This window comes from Lampetra planeri, chromosome 12, assembly GCF_965212315.1.
Source record: "Lampetra planeri chromosome 12, kcLamPlan1.2.h2, whole genome shotgun sequence".
NCBI classification, from domain to species: Eukaryota; Metazoa; Chordata; class Hyperoartia; order Petromyzontiformes; family Petromyzontidae; genus Lampetra; species Lampetra planeri.
The window spans coordinates 10,813,979-10,826,467 of NC_136118.1; the positions used below are offsets into that span (position 1 = coordinate 10,813,979).

General features: G+C 45.6%; 1 protein-coding gene across 2 annotated transcripts in view; it reads left to right on the top strand.

Annotated features, from left to right (window-relative positions):
* LOC144721679 (lysyl oxidase homolog 3A-like) overlaps positions 1-12,489 on the top strand; it is a 40,436-nt gene that overhangs the window by 22,163 nt on the left and 5,784 nt on the right. For both annotated transcript variants that reach the window (XM_078599512.1, XM_078599514.1), the window contains 6 exons: positions 1,506-1,660; positions 2,205-2,378; positions 5,254-5,419; positions 6,145-6,388; positions 7,243-7,358; positions 8,863-8,999. In XM_078599512.1, the coding sequence (XP_078455638.1) occupies positions 1,506-1,660; positions 2,205-2,378; positions 5,254-5,419; positions 6,145-6,388; positions 7,243-7,358; positions 8,863-8,999 (992 nt within the window). The remainder of the gene's footprint in view (positions 1-1,505; positions 1,661-2,204; positions 2,379-5,253; positions 5,420-6,144; positions 6,389-7,242; positions 7,359-8,862; positions 9,000-12,489) is intronic.

Here is a 12,489-nt window from a genome sequence, read left to right on the forward strand (position 1 = left end):
CATTGAGAACTTATAAAAAAAATTTTTTTTTACAAATTTCCAATGGAATTGTGCTAAAAGTATTTCAAAAGCGTGGGGCTGCCAAGTACATCTTACATGGTTCATAGTTCTGGCAAGCGTTATGTAACATATCTTTAAAACCCTTACTCATTGCATTTTACAATTTAACCCTAAACAATAGGTCAAACACAAGTGTCAGCTTTGACCAGACCAGCAGGGAGTGGAAAAAAACTATTCCTATTCAAGTCATCCTCTCAAGTTGGCACGTGCAACATCTGTGTTAAATGAGTGGTGTGCACGTGTTTGTGCGCGTGCGTGCCCTTGGTGTGCGTCTCCATGTGGGTAATGGTAGTGTAGCGGTTAGCGCGCTGCACTACGAGGTCAATTCCCTCTCATGGCCAACACCAGTGATGATTATCTGAACCGGTCCTGGGTCTCCCCTGTGTAAACATCGCCACTGGGGAGACAAAGGCGGCCGGGCGTGGTGCTGGCCACCCACCCCTTCGTGTGCCGTGCCAGCCTTCATAGGTGCTACTCGCTAACAGCATTTGCCTTAACAGTCTGTTTACATTTCGATTTAAAGCTTTCGTGACTGCAGGGATTAATCTTCTTGGTTCTTTCGGTAAAGTCACGTAGAAGGGAAATAATAAAATAATAAAAATACAACATAATAAAATAATTCTCACGACGTTTCGGCCACAACGCAAGCAGCCGTCCTCAGGTGGAGAACAGGTCTGTCGAGAAGACAGAGTCTGTTTACAAGCTGTATGGGGGATCTTTGTCTTTTGTCTTTGTTTGTCTCCATGCACGTGCACGTCACAGAAACGTGTGCAGAGCACATGAGCGTGCCACGTGCACACGTCCGCGCGTACGCAGGCACGCTGTGCAGCACACGCACACTGCAGGCGTCCGTGATTCCCGGCACGTAGAGCCACTCGCCGCTGCTTGGGCTTGAACGTCCGCCACATCTGGATCGTGTATCGTCAATGTGTCGGCCGCCTGCACCGTTGTGTGCCGTTAGTTAATATGCGATAAATTCAACTCTCACCATTGGAATCTCATTTGGCAGTAAAAAATATATGATAATAGTTTTTTACCCTTTTATCTGGCAACAAAACTGACACCTTTTTTACGAGGAGTCATGTTTGCGTAGACCACAATACCTGCAGTCATAATGCAAACAAAAAGCATAACTCTGATAATGTATGCACTGTCCTTGAAGTTGATTGGTCCACACCCGTCATCTGGTCCAACCCATGTGAGACTAGGCTCTAAGGAAAGCTGTCTCGGGTGTGGACCAATCAACTTCAAGGACAGTGCATACATTATCAGAGTTATGTTTTTTGTTTGCATTATGACTGCAGGTATTGTGGTCTATGCAAACATGACTCCTTGTAAAAAAAGGTGTCAGTTTTGTTGCCAGATAAAAGGGTAAAAAACCAATTATCAACTTCAACTCTGTTGTGAATTTGCCGCGATCGATGTTGCTGATGTCTCCATCGCAGCCATGGGTCCCATCCACATGGCGATGGTGCAGTGCACGGGGCAGGAGAGGAGCATCTTCGACTGCCCGCATGGGAACGCCTCGGACCACGGCTGCGGGCACCACGAGGACGCGGCGGTTCGCTGTCACGTGCCCGCCATGGGCTTCGAGAAGCGGGTAAACGCTCGCAAATGAACAGCAGCCGTTGTTGTTTACAGGGCACCGGTCCGACTGCTCTATTCGTGTCAGAATCCAAGCAGTGCACAAAGGGTTCCACAGTTCATGGGTGAATGTGAACCCTTCGGCTTTTGGGAGTAGAAATGTCGAAATATATATCAGCTGTTGATATATCAGAAATCTTCAAGATGTATGCATCGGTGCAGTTAGGAATAGCGTTTCAACGGAGCACTTGGGACACTGCCCGAAAGGAGCAGACTATATTTACTAAGACCAGAACTAGTTTCCTTCAAATATTTTCCTCATTATTTTTGAAAGAGTTTTACCTTCTAAAATTAACACGCCATTTACCCGACTTAAACAAAACGTTCGTTTTCAATCTTAAAAAAAAAAACCCCACTGCATTCGTACAGAATTTCACGTCGGCTCGCGGAGTTTTCACCGGGCGTATAGTGTCGCTATCCCACAATGCGGCGGTGGGAACGGCGGCAGCTTCTAACGGCACGCTCTCGCACCGCTTGCGCGACGTCGAACGCGCCACCAGATCCGCCTGCAGGGCGGCCGCAACCGCTTTGAGGGCCGCGTGGAGGTGCTCATGGACGGGGGCCCCAACGGGACGCTTCACTGGGGCACGGTGTGCAGCGAGGGCTGGGGGATGCTCGAAGCGTCCGTGGCTTGTCGCCAGCTCGGCCTGGGCTATGCCAGCATGTACCTGCAGGTAAACCCCCCCTCCCCCCCCCCCCCGGCGAGGAAGGGAGCGCAGCGAGATGGAAGCGGCGAGCAATTGACTCAAGCCGATCCGCCAACGAAAAATACCTGTGGGCCGTAGGGTCGACGTAATGCCAAATGACTTCATGCTAACAGCGACAGGTTATGATTGTTCTGAAAATACAGGTTGTTTTCATTGTCAGATTTGAAATTGTGAAAACTGAAACATTCCATCGCTCGGTGGGAAGTCACGACACCCGAGGGGGTGGGTAAAAAAAGGGAACGATTCAAACCCACGTCGTTCACGTGTTATTCATGGCTTAACCCTACGGCAACAACTGCTGCATGTACAAGACGATGATTTATTCCAGCTCAACATCTGCGCCATCACCTCAGCCCTACTGCTCATCAGCTTCCACCTCCCCCTCCCCCTTTCCACCCCTCCTCTCTATGGAGGGAAGAAGGTGACCTCCTTAATGCAAGCTCCCATAGGAATTACTTGTCTATATTCTTAGGTTTTTTTCGGTAAAGTCACGTAGGTGAAAATTAAAAATTAATAAAAGTAAAATAAAAAATAAAATGTATAAAAGTAAAAAAAATAAAAATTTACTTTTATTAATTTTAATATTTCTCCTACGTGACTTTACCGAAAAAACCTAAGAATATGAATCCTTGCAGTCACGAAAGCTTCAAATCTAGAATTACTTGTCCACTATATTTGCTCGGCTCGCTGTGTCTTTTTATCTGTGCTCGCCGGATGAGGTGTATAAGCCTTGTGGCGTAAGGGGGTTGACAGCAGTGCTGTATGAAATATGCCGCACGCGTACATTGTCTCTTTCATTGCAGATCTTTGTGGTGCAATGGGTACAATGTTGTACAAATGGTCGATTGCAGTTACAGGACATGTTAATTCAATGAGGTTTTTTTAAAATTATATTATAGTTTTAAAGAACCTTTTTGGAACACCAGTTGCTGTCGATTAGCGTCAGTGGCCTGTATGACTGTAGGCCGTACATATGAAATATATGAAATATGTACGGCCTATGAAACTAAACAAACGGGAAAAATCTACTCCAGAGAGCAGTTCTAACGTAAATAAATGTGTGCTATGGAATTGATAATGACTTCAAAGGCTTTTCGAGCACTAACACAAGTCATGTGTGGAGCGGAGTTTAAACCATCGGACTCATTTTTAGGGCTCTGAATGATTGAAGGTTCTTTTGAGCAACGATAAACAATGGCTTGGAGCTCTGATAGTGAAGGCACTGCTGGTATACAGTTGTTCATGTGTCTATGAAGCCAAGATGTGAGAATATCATTGGAGAATTTAACGGAAGCCAGCAGCATTGACCGCAAAGCCACGTCATGTTTTATGTTTTCAAACGCGCATGTGCGATGCGAAATAAAATTTATTATTTTATATTTGATCATGCTTGTATAATATGTCTGAAGAGGACATATAATACGTTCCTATTATGACATATAATGTCATTATTATTATATATAATATGTCTTAAGAGGACATATAACATATTTTGCTAGTGATGTTCCAGGCCCTATTATTTCTAAGCTAATCTATACACTCAATGCAGTACAGCATTTGCAACGTTTATCATGCTAAATAAAATGTAATTATTGTTGGAGGGACAAAAGTGGAATATGGCAGAATCGGATATATAACTACAAACAGTTATGGCAGATAGATATGATTCAAAATAATGAAATCAAGCAAATAAGTCATTTTGGGAAATGGATTTCATAATGAAAAGCAACACACCAGGGTGCCTAATAACGTTTACAATCGTTGCACATACTTCCAGCGGTAACATTTAGATCAGAAACATCGACTCTGATAAAGAAAATGGAACAACATCTGAAATGTGTTTGCTAGGGAAGCGTGGACAAATTCGTGTCGTGAATCACAACCGACTGACATTCACCAGAAAACAAACACGAATCGGAGGCATCACATTGTTCTTTAAAAAAAATAAGTGTCTTTGGGAAGGACACATTGCCAGAAGCGATAATGCTTAATGGATGGCACCGGTGATGGAACCTCAGCCAGAGGAGAGAATGCGCCCACGAGGGTGACCTCTACACTGACGGAACGATGAGATGAGATCAGTTCGTGTGCAGGAGTGAGATGGATTGTGGGATCGCGTGACTGTGAGGGATGGTGACATCGTGGAGAGGCCTTCATCCAACAGGGGGTAGACAATGGCTGAGGATAATCATGCATCATGGATGACATCGTCTGAATTCGACTTTGTTGACCAATGCACAACACGTGCAGGCTTCTATAACATTCACATTGAATCAGTCATACCATGTGTGCACGGCACTGTGTAGCACTTGTGGCTATTGTGATCCAGACACTAGTTCGACAATGTTTCCAACAATTATGATGCTGAAAAGACTTTTATAGAATTCAGGGGGACATCGTTTTGTATTGCCACTCGTTATTCAACTGTGATTAGATACTCAATGAGCCAATGCTGGTTTCAGTCTCCAAGGCTACTAATGCACTTGGTGACAGAGCAGTTATTATGTTGCCTCATAAGCTACATTATATAATCCTGCTGAAGTTTAAATGACACCATTTCATTCAATGATTCCGGCTTTGTATTGCAAAGTAATAATTCGGTGTCTTAGACGATAAAAAAAACTCCACTTTGTTTTGCAACGCCTCTTCCTTTCAGCGACCGAATTCTGCAGCGAATGTAACTTTCACGCCGCATTAAATTACATCCCCCCCCCCCCCCCGCACAATTCACGCCGACACTCTGCACCCATCCCAAAACCGCCGCGTGGTAAAAACTAATGAATCGCCTTGCACATCCCCCCCCTCAACCCCGCTTCTCAATTTCCCTTCGCCCCCGCTGTAGGAGACGTGGTACTTTGAGGGCAGCCCCCTCCACGACCAGGTGCTGATGAGCGGAGTGAAATGCGTGGGCTCCGAGATGTCACTGCAGCACTGCCGCCACCACGGCGCCGAAATCGCCTGCCGCAAGGGCGGCGCCAGGAACGCCGCCGGCATCATCTGCTCAGAGAGTAAATGAATGGCTCGCACACTCACACCGGGCGGGCTCCCTCTCCCTCTCTCTGCCGACACTTTTGCGAGTGAAGCGCACGCGGTTCCTCTATTAGGAGTCGTTACTCCGCCTCTTTGCAATGGAGCGCACTCGACGATGTCAACTCTCGCGTTGTCTTGCGCGAGGATAACGAGGCACATTCGTCGTCGTCGCCGTCATCAATTTCACCGTCATCATTGTCATCATCGTCATCATCATTGTCATCATTATCATCGTAATCATTGTCTTCATTGTCATCATCGTCATCATCATCGTCATCGTAATCATCGTCTTCATTGTCATCATCGTCATCATCATTGTCATCATTATCATCGTAATCATTGTCTTCATTGTCATCATCGTCATCATCATCGTCATCATTATCATCGTAATCATTGTCTTCATTGTCATCATCGTCATCATCATTGTCATCATTATCATCGTAATCATCGTCTTCATTGTCATCGTCATCATCATTATCATCATTATCATCGTAATCATTGTCTTCATTGTCATCATCGTCATCATCATTGTCATCATTATCATCGTAATCATTGTCTTCATTGTCATCATCGTCATCATCATTGTCATCATTATCATCGTAATCATTGTCATCATCGTCATCATCATCGTCATCATTATCATCGTAATCATCGTCTTCATTGTCATCATCGTCTTCATCGTGCGTGTCGCCCGTGCGTGCAGTGGCGCCGGACTTGGTGCTGAACGCGCCACTGGTGCAGGTGTCCTCGTACCTGGAGGACCGGCCGCTGCACCTGCTTTACTGCGCAGCCGAGGAGGACTGCCTGGCCCAGAGCGCGCGTAGCATGCACTGGCCGTACGGGCAGCGCCGCCTGCTCCGTTTCTCGTCGGAGATCCACAACCTGGGCCGTGCGGACTTCCGCCCCAAGGCTGGACGGCACTCGTGGGTGTGGCACGAGTGCCATCGGTGAGCCGCAAACCACCGCCGCTGGCTCTCCTGCATCGCTGCGGCGGCCCTCTGCTCGGTCGCCAGGTCTCCCGTGTCAAAAGAGGCTTTTTGTCTGTTAATATAAAGGTGTGAGAATAGGTTTCCCCCTTTTTTCTGGCAACAAAACAGCTCTGTTAAGATGTTAAAACACCAAACTGAGACCTTTTACAAGGAATCATGTCTGCATTAACCACAATTCGTGTGGTCAGAATGTAAACAAACAACGTGCTCTGATTGGTCCACACCAGAGACAGCTTTCTTTTGAGCCTCGTCTCAAAACGGTGTTAGACCAGAGGACGCCAAAAGGCGTGATTGGCTTTGTCATTTTTCTCGCTCCAAATATCGAACTCAACTCCCAATACCGAACTCTACTCCACTGTTCTTTTCCCCTGCACTTTTCCTCTACGTCCGTTGCCGATATATGGCTCTTCACATCTTCCATAGCCACGTCACATGTCTCTTCTGTATGTCTGCTGTGCTGCGCTCCTTTCCAGGCAAAAGCCTTCACGTAATTCAATGTGCTGAAAGTGAGGGTTCAAACTTTAGTTCGAGTGTCAAGTCCCATCCAAACGACACGACTACCTTACTATCTGTAGAAAAGCGCAGCCTCACACCACTTCTAGAACAAACCCGTGAGAAAGTATGCCCCTTACCGTGCGATCCTGATTCTGCTGCCCGCAGCAACACAGCTCCATACCGAATACAAAAACAGGGCCGACCACCGGATGATGAGTTTTTGGCGATGCCGCTCCGTAGGCGTCTGGTGCATTCTCTCAACAACTCCCCCTCCCACTGGCTGACTTGTAACAGGTTGTGTTGTTGCCTTCTCGCAGCCACTACCACAGCATGGAGGTGTTCACCCACTATGACATTCTGAGTACAAACGGCACCAAGGTTGCAGAGGGGCACAAGGCCAGCTTCTGTTTGGAGGATACCGACTGCCAAGAAGGTGCACCTTTATTAATGCTACCCCTATCCCCTCCCTTTGATGCTGCTAATCCTGCATAATGCACGGTCATAATGACTTTAAACCACTCGCCAAACCTCCTACGCATTTCGCAAGTAGTACTAATCGCATATCTGCATTTGCCATAAATATGCTAAATTCCTATTGATATGCAAATTATTTTGTCAATGCGCTCTTCGCCCCTCCATCCCAGCTTAAATAGTCGCTCCAAGCCTGGGGCTTGTCATTCAGACTCTGTCTCCTCGACAGACCTGTTCTCCACCTGAGGACGTCTGCTTGTGTTGTAGCCGAAACGTCGTGAGAATTATTTTATTATGTTTTATTTTTATTATTTTATTATTTCCATTCTACGTGACTTTACCGAAAGAACCAAGAAGAAGGTGCACCACCTTACACTGCACGGATCCCAGCCTCCCCGCTCGGTTGAACGTGAATACGATATCAAGTATCTGAGTGTGTGGACAAAATTAGTTACGTTGTTTTGTATTCATGTTGTTTTGCTTAAATGGGTCACGTCTCGAATTAATATGGATGTTTAAATGCGACCTTCTCAAAGCCTCTTTCCACTCGAACAGATGGTTTATGCATTGCTGCTGAATTTTTTTAATTTTAAAAGCGGGTTTATTCTATTAATATCATTGTATATTTTTGGTTTATTGAGTCAATTTAAATGTATTTAGTTTTGTACTCATTCAATATACAAAAAAAAATGTTGGCACCACTTTACTTTGACGCCATTTGCATGAGCGACGTACTGTAAAAAAGTTGATACCTCAAAGCTCAATCAAAAAAAGCATTTCTATTTTTTGTTCCATAACCAAACCTTACCACGTTGCACGATAAACGATTCATGCGTCTACGTTGATCATGACGAAATTATCATAATTTAAAAGAGTGATCAAAGTACCCAAGCTGTCATAAGGCAGGGTGCACATTTATTATGTTTTCATATCCAAATAAAACCTGCACTCATTCCTTAAAGGGAAAAACTATACGAAAGGCGACACTTTGGGCAATGTTACATGTGGTTTTTGCATCATTGCCAATGCATTATCACCAAATAATTTGTCTAATTTAGTTAGTGGTTTGAGCCCGGTCAACAAAGCTACGTAGGCGGCTGCGTGAAGATTTTATCACACGCATTTGATCTATTTAGAAACATCCGCATGTCCACAATGGCAATCATCGACGGGGACACGAGTTCGAGATTTTAGAGCCCGAAATAGTTGCCACCATCTCGGCCGTGATTATATCCAAAGATTCTGTTATGCCCTGCCGCAGCGTCTCGGTTTGAGAGCAGAAGAAAAGACAACACGAAACGCGTGTAAAGGAATACATTCGGTGCGAACATTTTACCCGTGCAGTTCAAACTGCCGTGCAATTAAAAGCGCTCTCAGGATGAATTGTCGCCCTCCATTGAAAGACCGCGCACCAAAAATAGACCCCAACGCCTTGAGGGATTGCGTGTGAATGCCGCCACCTGCAGGAGGACAGAAGGTGTATGAGTGTGCCAACTTTGGTGAGCAAGGCATCACGGTGAACTGCCACGACACCTACCGGCACGACATCGACTGTCAGTGGGTGGATGTCACCGACCTCAAGCCTGGAAACTACATTTTCCAGGTACACGCACCCCGAGACGGAACATCCGCGCGCAGCCTGGGCAACATCGTGTACGCACCCGACACCTGAACGTGCACTGCCGCACTTGTGTTTTCATCCGGCACATACAAACCAAAAAAACAACTGCATACCCCCCCCATCCCCATAAGCCTTTTAACAGACTACATATTGACTTAAAGCTTTCGTGACTGTAGGAATTCGTATTATGATGACGATCGCTTGTGTTGTGATCGAAACGTCGTAGGGTTTTGTTATTTCTTTGAACCGATCTACTTGACGACTTTACCGAAAGACCCAAAGAATACGTTGAACAGACTCTTGGGGCAGATGCTGCTAACGAGCACCGATTCGGCCCAGCACGGCACAACGAGGAAGTGGGTGGCGAGCGCCGCGTCTGTCCCCCTTTGTCTCCCCAAACGCTGATGTGTTTATAAACCATTCGATGCTGAGTCGACCTAGGGGAGGACCGGGACCAGTCCAGATATTCGCCACCGATGTTGGCCGAGAGGGAGACTCGAACCCGTGTCGCTGGGTTCGTAGTGCAGTGCGCTAACCACTAAACTACCATTCCCCACCTACGCCTATAACCTACATGGACATGCACATATCCACCCATTGCCTACATGGGTGTGTATATCTTTTTTGCATGGGTGTTGTTTTTCCCTTTCATGCAAAATGTGTACCTTTGCACCAGGTACATGCATACATACATGAATTCCTCCCAGGCCTTATTTGGTAAATCAGACGTTGATATCTCAATGGAAACTCACTTGGTTTAAATAAGGTTCATTGATCTACCCTGTTGTCCATATGCCGTATAAATGTGTGCCACGTGTAATTTAAAACTCGGCGCTGCCGGCGCCACACAATTGGTGTGAAATCAAAACTGGCCGCTCACTCGAAAATGATCGATTTCCGTTCCACTTTGACATTCAGCACGGTACTGACAATCAGGCGCTGTTGCGCCGTCCGAACAAATGTTGAATACCATGGCTCGTGATTTATAGATTGTTTCCACACCACCACCATCAGCAGCAGCAGCTGTGGTCTATCCACTGCTAGATGAAGGCATCTGGACGTTGTAGCCAGCCCTCTTGGTGCTAACACCATGACAGTAATAAAACTGGGCACTGTCACCATTTTATAGGTAAGTTGTGTATCAGATAACTGATGACAATTAAATTTCGATTTAAAGCTTTCGTGACTGCAGGGATTCATCTTCTTGGTTCTTTCGGTAAAGTCACGTAGAAGGGAAATAATAAAATAAGAAATAATAAAACATAATAAAATCATTCTCACGACGTTTTGGCCACAACGCAAGCAGCCGTCCTCAGGTGAGGACGAAAATGATCAATTTCCGTTCCCTTCTACGTGACTTTACCGAAAGAACCAAGAAGATGATGACAATTAACTTATACCAACGCTTCAGTGTCACTCCAACAAAACAACCAAAGTCAAACACGTACATTTACAAGCGATTAAAGAGATTCAAGTGAGGGGAACACATTGCAGTGTTATTTGATTCCGGATCGAGTACAGCAGAAGACATCTATGGGGGGTATCACATCTGGCCTTCATATAGGCTTTTTAACTTTTAAAAAAATCGTGTTTTAATTATTAATGTGATTAATATTTGAATGCATCGTATATGAACGTACGTGCGACTCACATGCAAGATCTTATTGGTTATTACGGTAAAGTCACGTAGAATGGAAATAATACAATAATAAAAATAAAACATAATAAAATAATTTTGAGAATTATTTTATTATGTTATATTTTTTTTTATTTCCATTCTACGTGACTTTACCGAAAGAACCAAGAAGATGAATCCCTGCAGTCACGAAAGCTTTAAATCGAAATCACATGCAAGATGTTGACTGCGGTAGCATTTCGGTTCGAGGATTCGCCGTGGAGTTGCCATGGTGATGTGTGTATGACACCATTCCCAAAAGACATCACAGTCTAAAGTCAACCCACCTTTATTTCTGCTGCCACGCGGATGCCCCGAGTGTTATGCAGAGGAGGCACTCTATTGGCAGGCTGATGGAGGGACATGTGCATCTGGGCCAGTTGCGGATATTAAACCCTCCAATTGCCAAACCTTTATTGTGGCGGCGTGCAAAGCACGCGTCTGCGCACAATTCCCGTGCACCGAGCTACAGTGAATAATGCACGGACATAAGTAGTACTAATCACATACCTGCATTTTCCATAAATATGCTAAATTCCTCTTGATATGCAAATTCTTTTGTCAAGGCGCCCTTCCCCCCCCTCTTCCAACCAAGCTTATATATATGCTCCAAGCACGTGTGCTGTTTCATTCAGACGCTGTCGCCTCGACAGACCTGGTTTCACCTGAGGACGGCTGCTTGCGTTGTGGCCGAAACGTCGTGAGAATTATTTTATTATGTTTTTATTACTTCCCTTCTACGTGACTTTACCGAAAGAACCAAGAAGATGAATCCCTGCAGTCACGAAAGCTTTAAATCGAAAAATCTCAGAGCATTGTCCCGTCCATGTTTAGAACTACCGCGAGAGACGGAAAGAGGAGCACATGGCCAGGAGAACATATGCAAGTCGGAGACATCACATTTTGGGCCGTAGAAAAAAAAAGTTACTGAACTCTGGGCAGGCCACGTCGCCAGAAGGGATGGTGGCAGGGGCGGTTTCTTCATTAGGGCGATTGGGCGACGCACCACCAATGTCATTCAACCAGAGTCACGCTAGCCGTCACTGTGCCGCTGGATATAGTCCAATCAGCGTCATGCTACGTTCTGTGGAGTACCGCCTCTTTTTGGGCGATTTCCCTCCAGCTGAAAATCGCCCCGAGTGGCCCCATAGACTTACATTCAAAGATGTTTTTTTTCGAACGGGGGCGCTGCAATGCATTCTCTATGGCTTCCGGGAGGGCATGCACTAACGTGCTTACGTCATCATACGTGCTAACGTCATCATACGTAAGCACGTTTCATCCAACAATATAATTTATCGCCACCTAGTGGAATCTTTAATAAATAAACATTAATATTAAAGAAGTGAAGTTGCCTTTACATGCTTAAGCTGTTAATTTATTCATTGCATGGGTGGACCTTATCAATCATCCAGACATTTGCCCCCCCTGAGAGATTTTGCAGGAGCCGCCACTGGATGGTGGCATTTGGTTGCTAGGCAATGGAGTGGCAGCCAAATGCTCAGGATCAGAATCTGTATTCCTCCTGGAGAAATCCGATCAGCTATGAAGCTCTTCCCAGAGATGACCTGTATAATGGAGGGAACGTGCCTGGGAGGACGTCCATCGCAGAGGTGGAGCGATGGGATCGGCCCATGTGGAGGAGCTCGATGGAGTGTTGTAAACAAATCTTGATAGATGGTGATGGCTTGGGGGTGACTTCGCCCAGCAGTGGACCGATCAAGGCTGATGATGATGAATGTTTATCTTCGCTGTAGGAATGGGCTTTAGGTTTTTTTTTTTTTAAACCAAACTTCT